Source organism: Toxotes jaculatrix, chromosome 9 (genome assembly GCF_017976425.1).
Source record: "Toxotes jaculatrix isolate fToxJac2 chromosome 9, fToxJac2.pri, whole genome shotgun sequence".
Taxonomy (NCBI): domain Eukaryota; kingdom Metazoa; phylum Chordata; class Actinopteri; family Toxotidae; genus Toxotes; species Toxotes jaculatrix.
Window position 1 is genome coordinate 4,807,599 of NC_054402.1, and position 19,767 is coordinate 4,827,365.

The following is a 19,767-nucleotide window of genomic DNA, read 5'->3' on the forward strand; positions in this document are numbered from 1 at the left end:
TACACACAAGCACACAACTCCTCCAGAAGGCTCCACAACAAGCATCTCAGAACCAACTGCCTCCAGCTCGCCTCACTGATCAGACCTGACTGAATCCCGCTCTTGTTGTGACAGTCATGTTACTGCTGGTCACACATTTTTCAGACATTGGCCTTTACACTTTTCTACTATTTCAGAGTTCCACAGAGTGTTAAACACCTGAATCACAAAAGGTCCACTAGTCCTGATTACCTGCAAGAAGTTGGGGGATTCTTGATGATTGCTGGGGTAAACTCTGTGTGTCTGAGATTGGTTTGAGAACGCCTTTTTCTTTTCTCTTTGCTTGACATTTAGTTTGACAGCTTCGCTAATTTCCTTCTTAGATTAATTATTATTAGACATTTAATGTGATATTTTGTCTTTTCTATAATATATTCTGATTGATTCGAGATTGCATTCAAACTTGGTGTGAACACTGAGCAATTTCTTTGATTACATTTTTAATTGATTAGAAAGCATTTGTTCTTTGTGAAATTTTTAGCATTTTAACATTTTTATGGTTGATTTTGGTTAATTATGATTGATTGCTTTGGTATTTTAGTCTGCTCATAATCATTTAGCCTGTTCATTATCAACTGTTATTTTGATGATTGATTGCTGATAATGGTTTGCCTATCGTGTTTTGATAGGCAAACCATTAGTTTTGTCTATCAAGTGATTATTACTCAAATCTAATTTGGATTTAATGATTAATTGATCTTTTCTATGCATAATGTGCTTAAATATTTGGTTGAATTTACTGGCTGTTGTTTGATCGATGACTTTGGCTTTCTTACTTGGTTAACATGTTCAGGGATAATGCATAATGAATGCATTTTAAAATCTGTATTGGAATTTGAATTACCTGTATGCTTATAATTTTGATATCAAGCAACATCATTACTAAATCCCTAAGTTTGTCATTTTGCCAGGTCTGCCATACCTTTGGACACCGTTTATCATGCTATCTTAGGATTCTTACAAATTGCAAATCTCTGACTCATCACTGTATACTCACTGCTGGGGCTGGTTGGCCATCTCTGTCAATGCACAGGCTTAGTCACTGGTCTATCTTTATTTATAAGGCCTTTTTTGGGAAAGCTTCCTTCCAACTCTTGTTTCTATATTAATCAAAAAATGTGGGCCTCATTATAGTGTTGTCTGAAGACCTGGGATATTTTTTGCTGACTAAAAAATATCCCAAAAAAGGGAAGCCGAAAAAATAAAGGGATTGGTAAATACTGCTACTGGTGAATGGGTTTAGGGCAACTGCCAGATGTAGGAAAAATGAGTATTTTGGTGACTGTCAAGGCTTTCAGTAAGATATTATTCATACATTTGAATTAATCAAACTCTACCTCCTTTATGTTCACTGTATTGAACCACATTTTTGAGACTATATATCATGTATCTCTTGGCAAACAGATTCTGAATATAAAAGTTAAATAAATACAAAGATCCATACAGCAGTGAGTCTAGCAGTAATACAAATATAGTAAACAACTGCTACCACAGACAGGGCAATTTCGTTAATTTAGTAATTTGACGTAATAGGTCTTTTCAAAGCAGCGTCCCTGCCCAGTCAGAAATGATGGAAATAGAATCACTATATTCACATTAAAACACGTTTATAACCGTTATCAACGTATATGAAAACATATTAAACTGCCAACTGTCATTCATTGGACAGACAGGACAATCTTTTGTACTTTTCTTTTTAAACTACCAATTATCTAATTTCTAATGGTGTTATTTGATGTAATCTCTTGTATAAAGCTTGTCTGTGTCTCTTAAAGTGCAGTGAAGTTTTGTTTCATAATAAAATAACATTTCTGTTTGTTTATTTCAGAATAATCTCTTCAGTATCAGTACTGCTTTACAGGGAGTCCTGGTTACATGTTTGAAACAAACAATAAAACAACAGAACAATTAAAACATGTCCACTGTCTTCTATAATGTATGACAAATAGAGTCTTATAATTTCTGTTCAGTCAGGGAAAGCGCTGTTTTATTTTTCATTATTGCTTTTAACTTCAATAACAAGAGCCCTTTGACCTTGCATGCTCAGCGAATTTGTCGTTCAATCACCAAACATCAGAGAACAAGACCTCGGATTAGGTTACAGGCCAACATCTTCATGCAGAGGCCCAGCGTTTTTGTGCCAGGAGAACAGTGATTAACATTAAATGCTACTGCTTTCCTCAGGATTAGAGCATGGCGACAGCCCCACACACCCTCCCTTCTGCTACTCTCTTTATATTCCTCCACTGTCACAAAAGCAGCAGCAGTAAATACTGAAGTAAGTTCATAAAAGTATCTTTTAAAGCTAGAACGAGACAGCTGGCATACATCAAAGGCAATAAAACATATGGTGCAGTGACAGCACATGCATCATTGCCTGCCTGCACAAGTCACCATTTTTTTCTTTTATTCTGAAAGCTTTTTCCCTTTTGTTTACTTGTGAAAACAGAGTCCGTAAGTCTTTGAATTCCTATGACAATGTCAACACTGGGACAGTAAAGATTGAACTGAAATGACACAGAGAGAATCAGGAAGAGGAGGATGGCACTGTAATAACGGGACTCCTGCTTTGCATTTGGTTACATGGATATTTAGTCTTAAGGCACTGGAAGAGTTGAGTGCACAGATCCTATAGATTTACTTTAAAGTATCAAGTGGGCTCCCGTCTAAAAGTGCTCAGGTTTCTGTCGTCAGCACAGAATGCATTGAAAAACAATATATGATGTGGATTACTGTGAACGAAAACATCTGTAGGTTAGTAATGAAATGTTAAAAAAGTCATTTGACAGCCTATAAGATACATGTGCTTACATAAAATGCAATTCAATAACACACCCCTGGACTAAGCCCGACCTTTATGGAGCATTTCTATTTCGTTGTAAATGTGTAAATATGAGTGCAAGATCATGTCTATTCCTCTGGTTGCTAGTGTGAATGTGACTGAATGAAAAAGACAGTGAGGAAAAGGGAGATCCAGACAGAAAGATACACAGATATATGGATAAATGGATGGACAGACACATACATAGAGAGAGACCATGCTAGAAAGAGAAATGTAGTGCCTATTACACATGGTAGACTGTGACTGTAAAGTGAGCATACATAAAGGGTGTGTGTTTTGACCTAAGTGTATTAACTGAAGCATGGCCATAATTCAGAGCAGCTTGTCCTCATTAAGACTTAGCAGTCCATCCCACTGAAGCTCCTTACTCTGAGGACAGCTTAGCCCTTTCATCCCCATTTTGATATGGACCTCAGCCCTGTCTCCAGAGAACAAGGCACTGTGGTAATGATGGTGATGGCAGAGCTGCCCAACTCCTGGGACCTCTGGTAACCCTCAACATAAGCTAGGTGGCACAAGGTCAGCTGCCTGCTGTGTCAACGTGCAAAGGTTACTGTCATTCACTCTCTCCAAACACCACCCTCCAATCCTACGCTAGATCCACATTAGGATGGGTATGCCCATCTGCTAGATTTTCATTGATGCATTACTTGGCTTGGTTGTTGCTGTGAAGTGGTAGTTGCTTCAAAGCCTGGTTTAAATATTTCCCATTTTCTATCACAGTTGTCGTTGTTAAGTTTTACATGAGATACGTCTGAGTTATTTCATTTTCCATTTTTATAGTAGATAAAACTCTTGACAGGCTTCTCAACAGAACATCCTGGTTTCTCCCCAACAAGCAGTTTCATCTGGGGTGATCAGATTAAACATCCAGAAACAGACAGTTTCCACCTGCGGGTTAAGCCTTTGAAAGGATCAGCCATATTCTGAGTGCTTGTGTTGAGATTGTTATCAAGACTGTTCTGACTTCCAGGGCACTATCTATCGGGTTACAATATGAAGCGCAAACAGACTTGGACCAAGACCTTGAGTTCCTTTAGTTCCTCTTTACAAATGTAGCAATTTCATCCCCACATCAGGATAAAAGATCGTACAGTGAGGAGCCACCAGATGCTGCTGACCTTAGATTTGCTGTTTGCTCTTTTAAGCCCTTAAACGTGATGTGGCAGTAAACTACAACTGCCACTCTTGTGGCCATCACATAAGCGACAACAACAACAACCTAATGTATTGGGAAGAAAAAAAAAATCACATATGTGAACTGTAAAATTATTACCCAAACTGACAAACATACATCACAGTTTACAGACCGCCTCTGTCGATCTGTTTTGACCTGCAGCACTTGCTGTAGATGTGCGAACAGATAGTTTTCCTTTGAAGTCGGGGATAATTGCCGACATTTCAGGTGGGCTCACTTTCAGATCACCCTCCAAATACAGTGGTTTAGATTATTTGTCCGAAACTCTCACCTTGTTTGCAATCTGTCTGATTGCTTGACCCCTTGTTTCTTTCTTTGTCTGACTTTATTGTAACAATACTGCCAGGTGCCCATATCACTGTTATTACTTTGACAGCTAAAATGCTATCCTAACCAAAAGGTATAATCTCCAAAACTCGAAATAAACTGGAAATATCTTTTAAGGATGAAACTCTGGTTGTATGATCCTGGATAACTAACATGTCGGTGCACAAGATGGAATATACTCAGTACTTCGCACAGTCTCTGATGTTCATCCAGGATTCAAAGAACCCATCTGTTAAATCTGGAAAGACTGAAATTGCTTAGAAAATTCTTACATTATGAGACAGCACGAACAGAAGCAAAATGGCTTAAGGGAAACCTTGAGAACCATCTTCTCAGCCGCAGTCTCGGGGAGAAAGTGTGTGGATGGTGAAGAGAGGGTGAAAAATACAGACAGATGAGGGAGAGAGGACGAGGTGACGAAAGTGAGAAAAGCAATTAGTGTTCGCTAATTGCTCTCATTAGAAGAGATGGCGCCGATTTAGCAGATTCTATGATGGACAGTGACTATTCAAACATAGAAATGTGTACTGCATGGGTATGTGGTTTAAAAGCCATGCTGCACGCAGTGGTACCTCTCAGCCTGATAGCAGCAGGAATGATAAGACCAGACCCTATCATCAAAACTTCACTCTATCATCTTTCTTGTGATAAAGAAAAGTAGAAATGACTGTATAGAGAGTGATAGAAAGATAAAGTGATAGAGGTCTGATACAGCTGGAGTAAAGATGAACAAAATGATGGCATAAAAACAGAAGATAGATAAAAGCGTTGAGGCAAAGGAGAAAGACAACCACCTGCCCAATGCTTCTGTGAGCAAGACCAAAGTTTTATCATCTATATGGTAAATAAATGCGTCTCCGCGTAGTAATACAAAGCGCATGAAAGCATGAAGACCACAATATTACAGTCAAGCTGATGTGATGTGATGAAGTTTATGGCAGCTCCTGCCACTCTATTTCTAATCTTGTCCATCTTGTAATCAGGTTAGCATTGACTTAACACCTATGAAAGCAATCCACTCAGGGCGTTTAATGATAGCAGCCGTTTTCTTTGAGAAAACACTTAGCAGAAAGTGCACCTGAGAAACAAAGGTCAATTGAAGGTGACCACAGAGACAACAACCAGGGAGAAAAGTGGAAGAACAATGCAGCTTTTCACAGCGGCCCCTCACATAAGTGTATTTCAGAGTGTGTGTTTCTATTTAACAAGCACCGAAGTACAAATTTTATTTAGCACAGTGTTGGCCAAACCACAGTATAAAACACAGACTATTAGGTCTGAAGCACGTTAATGCTGAAGCACTTCTCGCTGCAGGATAAAAAAAAAAAAAACCTTTGTGGCTTCTGTGTGATGGAATGCTGGTGTGTGTGATAGGCCATATGCAGACTGAAACAAGATGTAATTAACATGAATAATATCTCTCCTTTCTCCAACTGTGACCAAGGGAAGCTGTGAAATCTGCTCTGTTGTAAAAAAAAAAAAAAAACAGCGTAATTGTGTCTCATTTTCTGCTGAATCCCTGATTGAGTCGAAGGCGGGGAATTACGATAAAGCTCTTCCTTCCTAATGAGCATCAAGTGGCCGTGCCAGTTAACGTTTGCACGCCGCTGGCTTGACTTCTACACCTGCTGCTCACTCACAGACTCTTAAGCAATCAAAACACAAAACTGCTTTCTTTCTCCGTCTTACCTCTCGATGATGTCGGCGATGACACAGGCAAACATCTGCAGGCCCTCTGGAAGCTGCAAAGCCACTGGTGAGAGGGGAACAAAAGCAAACAGACAAGTTACACACTTGCAGGAGAATGACAGCAACGTGTTGTTTAATAAATCTTTGACAGGGCAACTATACATAGTCCCTGCTACTCGTTCAGAGTGCTCCACTGACAGCAAATGGCAACGTTTCAGGGCAATTTCCCCTGTGCCACAGTAATACTGTTGGTTTATTTTAGCGGAGGACAGGCTATTGGAAATATAGTCCAAACCAATCACCACAGGTCTATCTCTACAGCTCATGGCTTGTACTGAGCCATTAAACTCACTCTTTTTCCCCATCTCTATCCCTATGCCTGCCGCTGGCTCTAAGTCACACTTTGACTCTCTCTGCTACTGAAACACAGAAAAGCACCACCTTCCCCAAGCTTTACACAAGTTTATGTCTCAAAGCTTGAATTTAATACGGACAAACTGATGCAGCTGCTATAAAATTGGAATCAAGCAAGCAATTAACAAACACTGGTCCTGCTGATGGTGTTGCGTGTTGACAACAGACCTACTGATCTACTGATGTGTAACGCCGACTGAGATGAACCAGTGGAGAAAACCTTGATTAGGGCAGGATTTATTAAGTGGTTTGTGCCACGTTTCAGACCCACTCTGCATCAAGAGACGAGCATGTTTTTTTTATCAAACAGGCAGAAGGGCCTGGAAGCACAGTTTGCCTATCATCTCAACTGCACCCTGCCTGCAATCAGTGAAGTACAGCTCTTTCCTTTATGCATATTCATTTAAAGAAAAATCACGCAAATGATGACTAGAGATATCATGCCAGGTTGCACATTCTGCTGGATTTGAGGCTCATATAAATGCAGGGATCAGCATTGCATGAAAGATTCTCTCCTTCTCAAAAGCTGGTGCAGGTATAATAAAAGGAAGGTTGTAATGGGAAAAGGAAATTTAAATAACATGTTTTCTATGGAACTCTTAATAACAAGGGAAGTGTGAGCTCACCACAAATTCGTCTGCAGGGGATTTGAAATAAAGTAGCTCAAGTGAAAAAATTATGAGCCCCTGAGAAAGAAAAGGAATCAGTCATTAAGTTTGAGACTAATCGGCAAGTGTGAGACAATGTTCCCTTTACAATCCTTCCTTAAAGCTCATTTTAATGCCTTCTCTTAAACTGTCACCTAATTATAAAAATATATTGCTGTTCTAATGTCAGAGCTTTCTATTAAAATTTTTTTTTTTTTTTTTAACCATCTTTACCCTTTGTTCTCTTACTATTTTTAATGTGAAGCATTCTGAACTTCTTTGTAAAGTTCTTTTAAAACATATTAATATGAAGCAGGATACTGCACATTTTTTATCCGTCTCCAGGTGTTCATGGTAGGACATTAATCCTATCGATGCCAAATACAGCCCCACTGTGTCTGCTGGTCCAGTTGGTCCTTCTGGGTCAGCTACCTCTCCAGTCGTGGTGTTCTACTCTTCGTAATGCCTTGTATTTCTTGATATACAATTTTAATGTTTGTACCATCATTCCATCAATTACGTTAATTTTATTTAAAGATTATTTGAAGACTATGAGTGCTTTTATTTGACAATATTTCTGTAAGTGAAGACATTTTTATGAGTTATAGATAGCCAAATAACATACAGAAATAAAATGTCACTGCACTAATACTGTCACAGCATGCAGCTAGACTTTTTTCAGACAAACTGAAATGTATCATATAAGCTTCCCTTTAAAGATAACATTATCATACTTTCTTGGAATTCAAAGTAGATGAAAATCTGAATGTCCTCTGGGGATTTCTGACGATATGTCATTTGGTTTTTGCATTAAAGATCCAATATTATTTGGTAGCTCCTAAGTCGATGATTTAGTATACATTAATCTTGCCATCTTGTCATCAAATAAACATGATGACATCTTGGTATCAGAGACTACTCAGATATTGATGATGTCAACTCTAACCCCATAAGGAATAACAGAACAGGAATCAGAGCATGAAGTGGGTGAGAAGGACAAGAGTGGCAGAGCAGAGATTAGTAAGGAAAGCAAATCTGGTGCAGTGAAATGCCACACACGCTCAGAAGTTTCCCTAGTTCACATTTTTCCCTCATTTTGGTTTCCTCAATTTAAAAAATCCAGTTAGAGTGTGAAATTTCATACCAATTCAGGCTGCAACTAATGATTATTTCATCATCAGTAAATGTGTTGATTTTTTTTTCCAATCAAGTGATTATGCATATGGTTTATAAAATGTCAGAAAATGGTTCACCACAATTTCCCAGAGCCCCATGTGGCATTTCAATTTCTTGTTTCATATGACCAACAGTCCCAAACCCTCAAGAGGAAAGTCGGTTTTCAATAATTTCAAACAAATGGATTCGCTAAAACACTTCCAATCCATTTATTGATTATTTTAGGAAAGATTTCGATGAACAAATGTGTTTTCCAAAAGCAAAAAAAAAAAAAGATTTTTTAAATGACTACAATGTTAACATTTGATAAGATTAGTTAAGAACTAAAAAATAAAAATTTAAAAAATGTAGACAACAGTTACAGGATTATTTCATAAACTAGAATGGATTTTTAGCTGATTTTCAATTAAGTGCGAGTGTGTTTTTTTGGTTGTAATTGCATGCTAAGTGTTTATTTGTGAGTAAGGTCTCTTGTCAACAAGTATCTTTTAACCTTTGGGAAGTCATTTATCTATGTTTTGTATAATTTTAAAATGATGACAAACGCATTCACAAGGTGTTGACCATTCAGTGTGAAGTCCCTGTCACCAAGTCAGACACATGGAGCAAACACCTGGAGACCAAGGCTTTGTTTCAATCAGCCATGACATTTTCCCCCAGTCAAACTTTGTCACACCTTACTTCAATAAATCCATCAACGTCTCGGTGGACACTTATAACTTGAAAACACTCAATTCAATGCACATGAACGTTCTCACATGACTGAGCCTGAAACAATTTCAAGACTTCAGTGCCAGACAGCATTAAACAATAAAAGCTGGGACAGACAAAAGGCCAAGAAGGTCGAGGGAGGATGGCCACGGGATGGAGTGATAGATGGAGCGGTGTGAAGAGGAGGAGCGAGAGCACTACTTACTGATGAAAGGTTAAGGGATCACCGAGCGCTCATGCAGACAGTGAGAGACAGGTCATTACCTAGAAAAGGGCAAGTTTATTAACAGAGAAAGGTTTCAGAGCACACCTCTGCCACAGCTGACAGAAGCAAAGAGCTTTCTCCATCTGCTGCCCCCAGCAAAAGGTGAGTCAGATGCTAGAGGTGGGACTGGCTATTTGAATGCATGTATGAGTTTGCACACAAGCATGAAAAGCTGCTTCTAACTTTAAAAGTATAGAACTGCTCCAGGAAAAGGAAAAAAAAAAAAACAGAGCGCCTAAATCATGCCGATAAAAAAAAGAGATGAAAAGTTTGTTATACGGCTTTGGATGTTTCTTATTCTTGAGGACATATGATTTCACGTGGGCCGCTGTTGCATACGAGCAGCTTTCTCACTTTACAGTGACAGAGTGTCAATCACCAATCATCTGATGACGTTGTCCTATGACACAGCTATTGTTGTGACCCTAGCAGCTGTACAGGTAACAAGGGAGATACATGTGGGATTATGTTAACAATCAATCAAAGACAGGAGGCCTACTATAAAATACTATAAAATTTATCAGTGAACAGCAGACTGACCAGACAAATCCAAGGGATTTCTCAGAATTTTCAAAAGGGAGGCTGTAGCTGGGAAGGCGAGAATAAGCCTATGGGAAGGGTTTATCCTGTAGTAGATTAAAATTTGGGGGTGTGAATGCATACAGTAACATTTAGGATTAGATGTAATATGTTGTCAAAAGTCAATCAACTGCTACAGGAACAACTAAAGCAGAAGTAGTATGCAAATGATAATTCATGTCTGTCCTCTGTGGTCACATGTGTGTATGTTACAGAACTACAAAATGACCATTATTAGAAAAAGGGGACTTAATGAATGAATTGAATGAGTAAATATAACCCAGTTTTAAGTCTGGTATGGTATGTAAATGTGTTATTTACCATTAATAAAGCTCTATTCAGTAAACACATACTTGCACATGTGCGTGTCCAGTCTGTAGATACCACTGACTCTGATCTGTTTGAACTTTACTTCACTGGCAGCCAGCACTCTCACTACTGTCATGTTTTGTATAAAGGAACACGCTGTTCAGACAGTGGAGAAAAGGCCATCTTGGATTGCTTACTGGTGAGTCATTTTGTATTTGGGGGATGAAAGATAGAAACAGTAGTTCTGTTATTAACGGTGGCACAAAAAGACTATTCAGACAAGAAAGACCACTGGAGAAAAAAACAAGTCCCCAGCCAAGGATCTTTTGTCACTCTGGACTTGTTAACCACTTCTGTTTAGTGTGGTGGGCCATCTGTGTCTTAGTTGGATGAAACATTGGCACTGAACAATCCTCCATTCAAAGTTCACTTTCTAAGATTTTGCAATTACCTTATTCTCATTATAGCTTCTCTCTTATTTTCCCTGTGTTCTCATAAAAGTAACTCTAACACAGGAGAAAATTAAAGAAACTAGAAGGAGGAATTAAATGCTTTACATGATGTTTACTATCTTGAAGCTCAAGGAAACCTCTAAAAGGAAACTGTCAACTGTGCTAAGCTTTTGATTGTCTGTAGTTTAGTTGTTAGAGGACCTTGGGAATCAGAACAACTCCCCGAGCACTCCACAATCCCCCACGGGAAACACTTTCTTGGATTCAAGGTCCTCCAAGACACTCAAGGCTGCACTGTTATTTCGCTTCTTTAGCTTTATCTTTACGTCTTGTCTAATTTGTCTCTTTTTCCAGGTGTGATTCAGTAGTTTCAAGGCTGAGAAAACATTGTGTAACATCCTGTAGGCTATACAAAAATGGAATGAATGAAGACCGAGATCAGTCAATATGATATCTGATTTTTTTCCTTTCTCTCAAAAATCGATGTCAATATTATATGGGACTGGTCTAGCTTTAGTTTCAGATAATTATTATTTAATCAAAGTTCAAAAAAGAAAAAAACTTTTATGGATATATTAGTTTTACTAAACACAAAGAGCAGGTGTAATTACCTGGAAACATATATGGTAGTTTCAATGAAATGAACCAGGGCTTGTAGAAACTTTTTACAAAATATGAATAAATACATTGCTTCCATTTTGATAGGCTAGCCTCAAGAGGCTCTGTCTGGCCCTTCTGAAGGTCTGAATTCTTATCCCAGGCACGTCACTCATTGCTACTGCTCCTATATAAACCAAACACAGAGGCTCAACTCAGCTGAATGAGTGAGATTAAGCAAGACAATGTGTCACCAATAAGTTAGAAAGTCTGAGGAACTAAACTACTCTTCTATAGAGCTGAGATACACAACAGATAATATCAAAACAACCCGATTAGATTAAAATGAGAAACAAAACATCACTATTTATAAACTCAGCAAAAGAGGCCGGACAGCTAAAATAAAATTCTACTGTGTGTTCCTCAGCCCTCGATTTCAAAAGCACAGTCTTTGAGACTCAACAGGAGTTCAAAGGCTGACAAAGAAACAGATGGACACAAAGGGGAACAGAGAGAGACGGGGTGATAAGGTGCGATATGCTCTCTGAGTTCAGAGAGAGAGGACGAGCTCTGAAAAAAAAAAAAAAAAACGTCACACAACAAAAAAGCAAAGCCAGCAGGCTGCAGTAAAGCACACACTCCCCACAGGGACATCTAAAAAAATGATTCAATCCTCTTGGCGTGCCATCTGCATATTTCCACACAAGGCAGGAACGACTGGAAGGCCACACATTTTGACATTTATAATACCGACGGACGTTTTTTTTTCTTAGGCTGGAAGCCACCACTGTAACACTACCTCATGACCTTTATCACAGGGAACACCAAAAACAATACACGTAACAATGCATGAGGGCAGAAACTGAAGTGGGTATGCTATAAAAGAATATCCTTTTATATCATTTTACTCACAGTCACACACACACACACACGAATCCCTCTAAACTGTGGATCACTTGTGTAACACATATTCATTCAACGCTATATGTTCGCTATATCATCGGCTCTGTGGAGACCGATAATGAACGTGATCATCACGTCATCAACACTCATCCAGCCTCTTTGCTCCTTTGTTTTGTAATTTTGAAAAACAGCTCTGCCTTAACATTGCAGAGCTGATACGGGACTGGCTGTACCACTTTACCACTTCAACACTTCCTGGTAGTAACTACAACAGTTTGTTTTTTTTGTTGTTTTTATGACCACCTAACAATAACAATGCAATATTACCATCAAATGTTACTAAAGGCAGTTCTGGAGCAACGAAGATGATTTGTCTGTTGCCATACACCATGGCATTAATGTTGGTGAAGCCTCCCACTGTGTCAACACTCTGTTAGTCCTCAGGCTACTGTCCCACTGCAGGGGAGCTGCTCAACTCTGAATTTTTGCTGATTATACAGATCTGATTATTCTGTTAGACTATACTATTTTTTTAGTGACCTATATACTGTATCTGTTTAAATGACCTCCATCCTGAAATAACACCAATGAACAAAAGACATCAAAACAGAAATTAGAACACATGGACAAAGAAAAGAGAAACTGCCTTTCATTCATGCAACACACAGTGTGCTGCATGGATGATGGGAAGTAACCACCCCCCCCCCACCGTTGGAAAAGTGGGTCTGTTATTGATTTGTCAGCAGTAGACAAACACGTATGAATTTCACAGGTTACAGGGTGTACAACAGTCATCAAAGTAGGTAAAAGCACAGCATTTTGCATTAATGCTTGAATACACTGTCTTTAAGAAAAGGATTCTTAACGCTTCGTATCCTGTGTGTTCACATATTCACTGTGTAAAGCTAATGTTCTATAAACCTGCAAAGCAACTGTTAATGAGGTGTGAGTAACAGTACAAAGGAAAGTACTTCGCTGCTGTAGTCTCTTGTGGTGACACTGACATTACAAGGACATAAAATATTGTTGAATCAAGGTGACGATGGGCACGGTGGCGCAATGTGGAAAGTTTTTTTTTTTTTTTAACTTCCAACAAAAAGTGTAATTTCTGCTCCATCTCTGCCAGTTAATATGACAAATGGGAACTGCTCCTCTACTATAAATAGAGGCTGTGTAAAAGACTGTATTTATTACAGATTCTTTACTTACAAGTAACTTCATCCAGCCTCTGTTCCAGTTCAGTAAATATAACTTTATTCAGAAGTCGGCTGTGTATCTGTGTGTGTGCACATACCCATACTTGGACTGTACCTGTGAGCACTGTGACATTGTGGAATTCAATGTGTGAAACAGTGGAGTGTGTTAAACCTCCAATTCTCCCAGGTGAGGACCACCCAGACCTTATTTTACCTTTGCAGTAAAGCTTATTCTGCCACAGCTCTACTATTACTTGAAATCTGACATTTTCTCTTACAGCAACTAAAGTGATTGCTGCTATTAAAAGAGCAAATATAAATTTGTTATCGTGTGCAAAATCAATCAAGTGTATGTATTAAGAGAGAACAAAGCTTACCTCTCTTAGCTTTGGCTTGTCTCACTCGCCAAACTGTCTTGTGGATCTCAAAGTTGTAATTTGCAGGCAGGGCTTTGATCGCCTCCTGTAACTCGGAGTCTTGCAGGATTTCATCCGGAATTTGATTGGCTACCCGCCGTGGTCCTCGGACTGAAGAGAAGGTTAAATGATTGAGCTGTTAGCAATGTGGTGAAGACAGGCTGAAGCCATATCTAAGTGACCTAACTCTGGTCACATGAGAGACCGTCAGGAACAGTCATGGTCAGATAATACAGGTCACTCTCTACCAAATGAAGCAAAAGAATCACACTTTCAGACATATTTTTAATTTTGGACAAGCTCATGGGGGCTGGGGGGTGTAATACAGTTCAGAAAAGTTGTTTTCCCTCATCCAATCTCTGCAAATACATCCCTCAACTCTGCAGTGATAGGTCACATGTAATGAAGTAGAGAATTTGTCTTTGTAGCATCTTCTCAAAATAGTTCAGACAAGATTTCAATGACAAGCAAGATGTACACTATAAAAATTGAGACTGCACCAACATTTTTTTAATTTACTGCCTTTAAAACCTTCTGCAACTGGCCATAATTTGTACTTTGGATACAATGTTCTGTCTGCTACTGGTTGTTGATGCTTTTTGATAGGGTTGTACTTCCACTGTTGACAGCAGCACTATGCACTACTTTATGTTGCACCATTTTATTGACATGCCTGCTCTGGTGCTGAGATCAATAAATAACTCAGCACCTTCAAAAGTATTTTGTTTTTCGTTTGTAAGATTTTTTTCTCTGAAAATGTTAATAAAACTTGTTAAACACTCATAAACTGCAGCAGTTATAATTCATGTAACCACTGAACTACTTTCTATATAAATCTTTACCACCAGGTACCGATGACAGTGTTTTGCCTTTCTTCTATGACAGATGTGTAATTAAAAAAAAAGCAAAATTTACTTGAGTTACGTTCACAGCACAGTCCTAGTAAATTATATATTTGGATCATAAATTTAAAAAACACAGGTAAACTACTTGAAGCCTAACTAAACTCTCTCCAGGCTCTCAACCATTTCCTTTACTATACATACAATCACCGCCTGTTTCTTCCTCAGCAGCAAATTGTTCAAATTATCCGCAAGGTTTGAAAAACAATAGTACAATAGAAATCCAATATAGGAGAAGCAACCACTGCAATTCAGTTTAATAGAGTGTAATTATATTATCTAAGATGTTATGTTCAATGGTAAAACATATTTCTGCGATCATGTAATCAGAGAAAATGTCATGATTTCAGGAGTAATATGTAATTTCTATGGATTTAATAAGGAGATACTGCTCTTCCGTTGTACTAAATCTAAAGCCACAATCATTGGGACGGTGGTCTAGTGTTAACCACGAAACACACCATCTTTCATACACTCTCAAACACACAGCTAATCTGCCTGCCTGTTCCACATACACTCCACGGCGATGTCATTAAGTCTGGTGAGTCACCTCGACAACACTGAACACTTGCTGGATGCTAACTACGAGGCTGAAGAAGCACCTGTTTTGTCGTGTAAGCTGATTATAATGAACACCGCTGGATATCTAATACACGCCGGGCAGACTAGACGCCGTTACTCATTTTCTTGTTTGCATCCTGGCCAAACCGCTGTGCTAAAAACAGCTGAGCGTCGGCGTAGTTACGCCTCATTGACGTGGAAGCCAGGCATCTACATAAAAAGCTCAAAGACATTATATATTTCGCTGCCTCCTGTTATGAACATTTCACATTCCACGTTAATATTTACCTGTGGCCTTTTTGGCAGGAACAATCTGGACTTCCGTCGAAGGCGCTGCCATGTTTGCCTCCCAAACATGAAACATGTGAGGAACAAAAAGGGGAAACCAATCGACTGACGATGACAGTGGAGACTAATCGAGCACAGATGTAACCGATGCCACTGAACGGGACAGGAGGACGGGACCATACTGCCAGACCAGACCAATTCACCGCGCTATATTTCTGTAGTTTAAAGTGCAGTGTCCGTCATTATCTGCTGAGGTAGTATGTAACATACAATACATTACAATACAGTACAATATAATACAATACAATACAACAAAGCCCGGTTCAGGCCATACACTAAGGGAGTTTCAAGGTAAAACGGTACAACGATTAAAAAATAATAATAGTAAAAAAATAAATGAATAAAAGCAAAAATGAAACAAAAAAGTAAAGCATAAAAAAACTGATAAAATCAAACAGAAAACAAAATATTGTGCAGCCCTACTTACACACTTGAGCGAGAGTTTCAAAACGCTGAACATACATTTAAAAAAAAAAAAAAAAACATTTTTAAAAATGTGTTTTACGTTCACTTTTACGACGAAACACAAAATGCAGAGAGTAATTTCCCCGTTGAGGAATAATAAGGGAATCAAAAAAATGAAAAGTGATAATTTGTAAATTTTGATCGGCAAACAATGCAATAATACGTATCATTGTTATTTTACTATTATTTGTGTGTGTGTGCGTGCGTGCGTGCGTGTGTGTGTGTGTGTGTGTGTGTGAGAGAGAGAGAGAGAGAGAGAGAGAGACTCAGTTGATCTAATGCAATAGTCCATTATCTATAAGATATGGATTTGGGTGCAGACCATTTGATCAGCAAATCAGTGTCTTTTGTGAAAGCAGGATGAGGAGCATCGCAAATCTCCCCTCGTGCTTTGTCTGCTGGTTAATATATATATTTAAATATTGTTGTCATACATAAGTTTTGTCCACTTGTACCATATTATATTTTTCATGAAGACCTCTGCTGTCAGGGAGCAGCGTGTCTCAGGCTGGCGCAGACAGGGGCTGAGGCAGTGAGAGGGATGGAGCAGGATGCTGCCCGGTGGAGGGGCTGAGGCAGTACAGCACACTTTCTCCCGCCTTGAGCGCATCAACCAGCTCTGATCCATAGGTGGAAAGCAGAGAGATCCACACAGACAAGATCACAGAAATGTAACAATTACGAGTGGATAGGAGAGCTGAGAAAGGTTTTTTTTTTAAAGGAAACCGAACGCGTCAAAGTCTGCATTATTAAGGAGGATTTGAGGAGTCTGCGTTTATAATCCTACATCAGAGGCGGAATGTGAATCCAAATAACTTATGTTAATTAGAGATTTTAACGAATGTGATGTGATTTGAACGGCTCTGAAGCACCGAGAGGAGAATCTGAGATTGGCCACTTGGATTTAAATAGCCTATCTGTGGTTTTTGGAGACTGCCTGTGTTCACCGTCGACTTGCCCCTAGAACTGATTTGCAGCCTCTACGGTCGTTTGCGTCTAAAAAAGGAGTTGGGTACCCGAGGTTGTATCGGACTACTGTACGTTTGTGCTCATCACACACACTGGAGTTATTATTATTTCGGACTGAGGGGATGATTTTAGTGCGTGTCTTTTGCAATGACTGCCGCCTAATTTCCCAGGTCCGACCGAGGTCCGCCAGACTTTGTGGAAAGGGAGATTATTGTTTGTTGTCAGTGTCCACGGCAGTCTGCAGTGCAACTCAATACAGTGGATCGCAAGAAAATCCAGAGGAGTGACAACTGACATTCACCCAAACGAGCCACGAAGGCTCCGGATCAACTTCAAAACTAAAGCGCACAAGTTTTAAGTCTGGAATATAAGAATAGATGATTCTCAGAGGACAGAAGAGGAAATACACCTAGGCCTACAAGATGTTCAAAAGGGGTGAGTAAGTCTCAACTTTAACCTCCACACTGATTTCACCATTTTGCGTATTAGTTTTATGCAGCCTCGGGTGAAATCTGCGCTCTGGTAGTGCAGCCAATATAAATCTCGTGGTGGTCTTTTTTAAGGTTATAAAACAGATGTTTAAATGTGACATATTCATAAAGCACCACGTTGCCCCGCAGATGTTTTTACAGACGATGCGCCATTTGAAGCGCATCTTTAATTTGCACAACACGCGCTGAAGGTTTCTGGGAATAAAATATTCATCTGTGTAAAGAAACATGGGGACGACTATGTGATATTAATACAGCTGATGCCGCACTGCAGTTTATGAGTTGTACCCGGGTCACAAGGCTATCTCTCCGAGCATTGCACTCTGCTGAAGCTTTATTATTTGCTGCGTGTCAGTACATATATGTGATGGATCAAGCAGCAGTTCACAAGGCTATTCTCCACTGGCTACACAATGGACACTCAAGACCTTTTACCAGTTCATAAAAAAGGGGGAAAGCTCCTCAAACTTTTAATATCAAGATTCCCCAGATAGAAAGATACACATTAGACCACAGATTCATATTTGATTATCTTTGGTCCCAAGGAAGAGTTTCGTTCTTTCTAGGCTTTAATTGACCACACAGTTGTGTGACTGTCTGCTCTGGATGTCTGACAACAGTGGGAAGAGTAAAAACTAACGAGAATAGATTGCAGTAATACATGTTCCCATTGTGCTTTCATTGAGGGAGTGCAATAGTGAAATTAAATTGTTTGTCATTTAGCTGGGGTCCGTGGAGCGCCTCTCAGGGGGCCCTGGAGGTCCCTAGACCCCACTTTGTAGAGCTATGCATTAGACTTTACTGTGCACAACACTTTCTCTAACCCTAACCCTAACAAGCCTGCACTTTTGTTACTTTATATAGGCTAATTTATATTAGACTACAGTAATAAGAGACAGTCAAACTTAAAAAAAAAAAAAACCCACACACATGCACATACACAGACAAAGAAACACAGAGACACACATGCTTGGTGAGGGTCGCCATACAGCACACACTGCCTGCATTATATTTGTATTTATTTAGTGTATCTTGTGAAAACCCATCTGTTTGGAGTGTGTGTGTTCCTGCTGTGTGCCTCGGGGGCAGAGAAAAACAGCATGTTTTTCTTGCTGCCATCAGATCGATTATTGCTGTTCCAACAGTCGAGATGAAACACACCACGGTGATGAGTGTTTATGGCCATAACAGCTTAGAGGGAAGGCCTATTGTCTAAACCTGCATCCTGAGAGCTTCTCATAACTGATCAGGCTCTATGAGAAAGGAACAGCTCATTCTTATCCTTCGTGTAAAGTGTTGCGTCTGGATTTTTTTGGGAAGAAGTAGCATGAGTCACGATGTGCATTCCAGCCAAGGCTTTTTAGAGTTTAATGTGTCTCATATATGAGTCTCTGTTTTGTGTCAAACTAATGGACATATCGGTAAATGCTATTACAATTGATAGCGTGTCGTTATTCTGAACAGACCCTTAAGGACTCAATAGCATCCATTCATTTTCCATTCATGCTTAGGGTTAAATGGAGAGCTGAAACCAGAATGACTGGCATCTAAGGATTTTGTACTCCAAACATGCTCCATCCCTGCTCTGTCCAAGGTTTTGTATGTGAATGAGCTGTCTTACCACTGCACAGTGCCGGACAGAAAATCACTTAATTCAAGACAAATGACTTCAAAGTACAGATTTCACCAGTCTGCCAAAAGTGCTCAGTATGCCAGCTACAGTCTACAATAGTGAGGCAGAGATGCGTCAGCACTGGCAGGAACAGCGCAGAAGTTCTCTGGTGAATTTGAATTTTTTTGCACCTAAAATAACACATTCGAGGGAGCCTGGCTTATGCATCAGGCAGCCTTTACTGTGACAGATCCACCATTCACAAACACAGAGAAGGAAAGTGTCTTAGCTGACACACATTGGCAACAGCTCTCAGGTTGACTTCACATTGTGTCTTGCTTGGCCTAATTACCACATTAATGGAGTGGACAAGTAGATCTGATAATGTGCTTTTGGTTCACACTTTGTCCGACAGTCTGCTCATCTCTTCATCTGTGGGCCATGAGTTTGTACAGGTTGTTCATTGCTGCTACAAAGTATGGTCATGTCCATACAATCCACAAACATGTCTAGACATATTCAGCTGCAAGTGAGACAACATAGTCCTCATATCTTTGTTTGAACAGGCAGAATGGTGTTTGTGTATGTCTTTTCTATGGCTTATACATGTGCCTGGGTACGTGTGTACATCTACTGTATCTAGCCATGCAAGCACACAT

The 19,767-nt window shown here is 39.4% G+C and overlaps 2 protein-coding genes across 2 annotated transcripts in view; one reads left to right on the plus strand and one right to left on the minus strand.

Annotated features, from left to right (window-relative positions):
• Nucleotides 1–15,612, minus strand: part of dph1 (diphthamide biosynthesis 1) — a 49,661-nt gene extending 34,049 nt beyond the window's left edge. Inside the window, exons 1-3 of the mRNA XM_041047133.1 lie at nucleotides 15,512–15,612; nucleotides 13,722–13,871; nucleotides 6,096–6,159 (exon numbers count right to left, since the gene is read on the minus strand). Of these exons, the coding sequence (XP_040903067.1) occupies nucleotides 6,096–6,159; nucleotides 13,722–13,871; nucleotides 15,512–15,587 (290 nt within the window). The 5' untranslated portion in view covers nucleotides 15,588–15,612. The remainder of the gene's footprint in view (nucleotides 1–6,095; nucleotides 6,160–13,721; nucleotides 13,872–15,511) is intronic.
• A 1,564-nt stretch (nucleotides 15,613–17,176) lies between these two features.
• rtn4rl1b (reticulon 4 receptor-like 1b) overlaps nucleotides 17,177–19,767 on the plus strand; it is a 125,228-nt gene continuing 122,637 nt past the window's right edge. Inside the window, exon 1 of the mRNA XM_041047132.1 lies at nucleotides 17,177–17,440. Coding sequence (XP_040903066.1) covers nucleotides 17,428–17,440 — 13 coding nt within the window. The 5' untranslated portion in view covers nucleotides 17,177–17,427. The remainder of the gene's footprint in view (nucleotides 17,441–19,767) is intronic.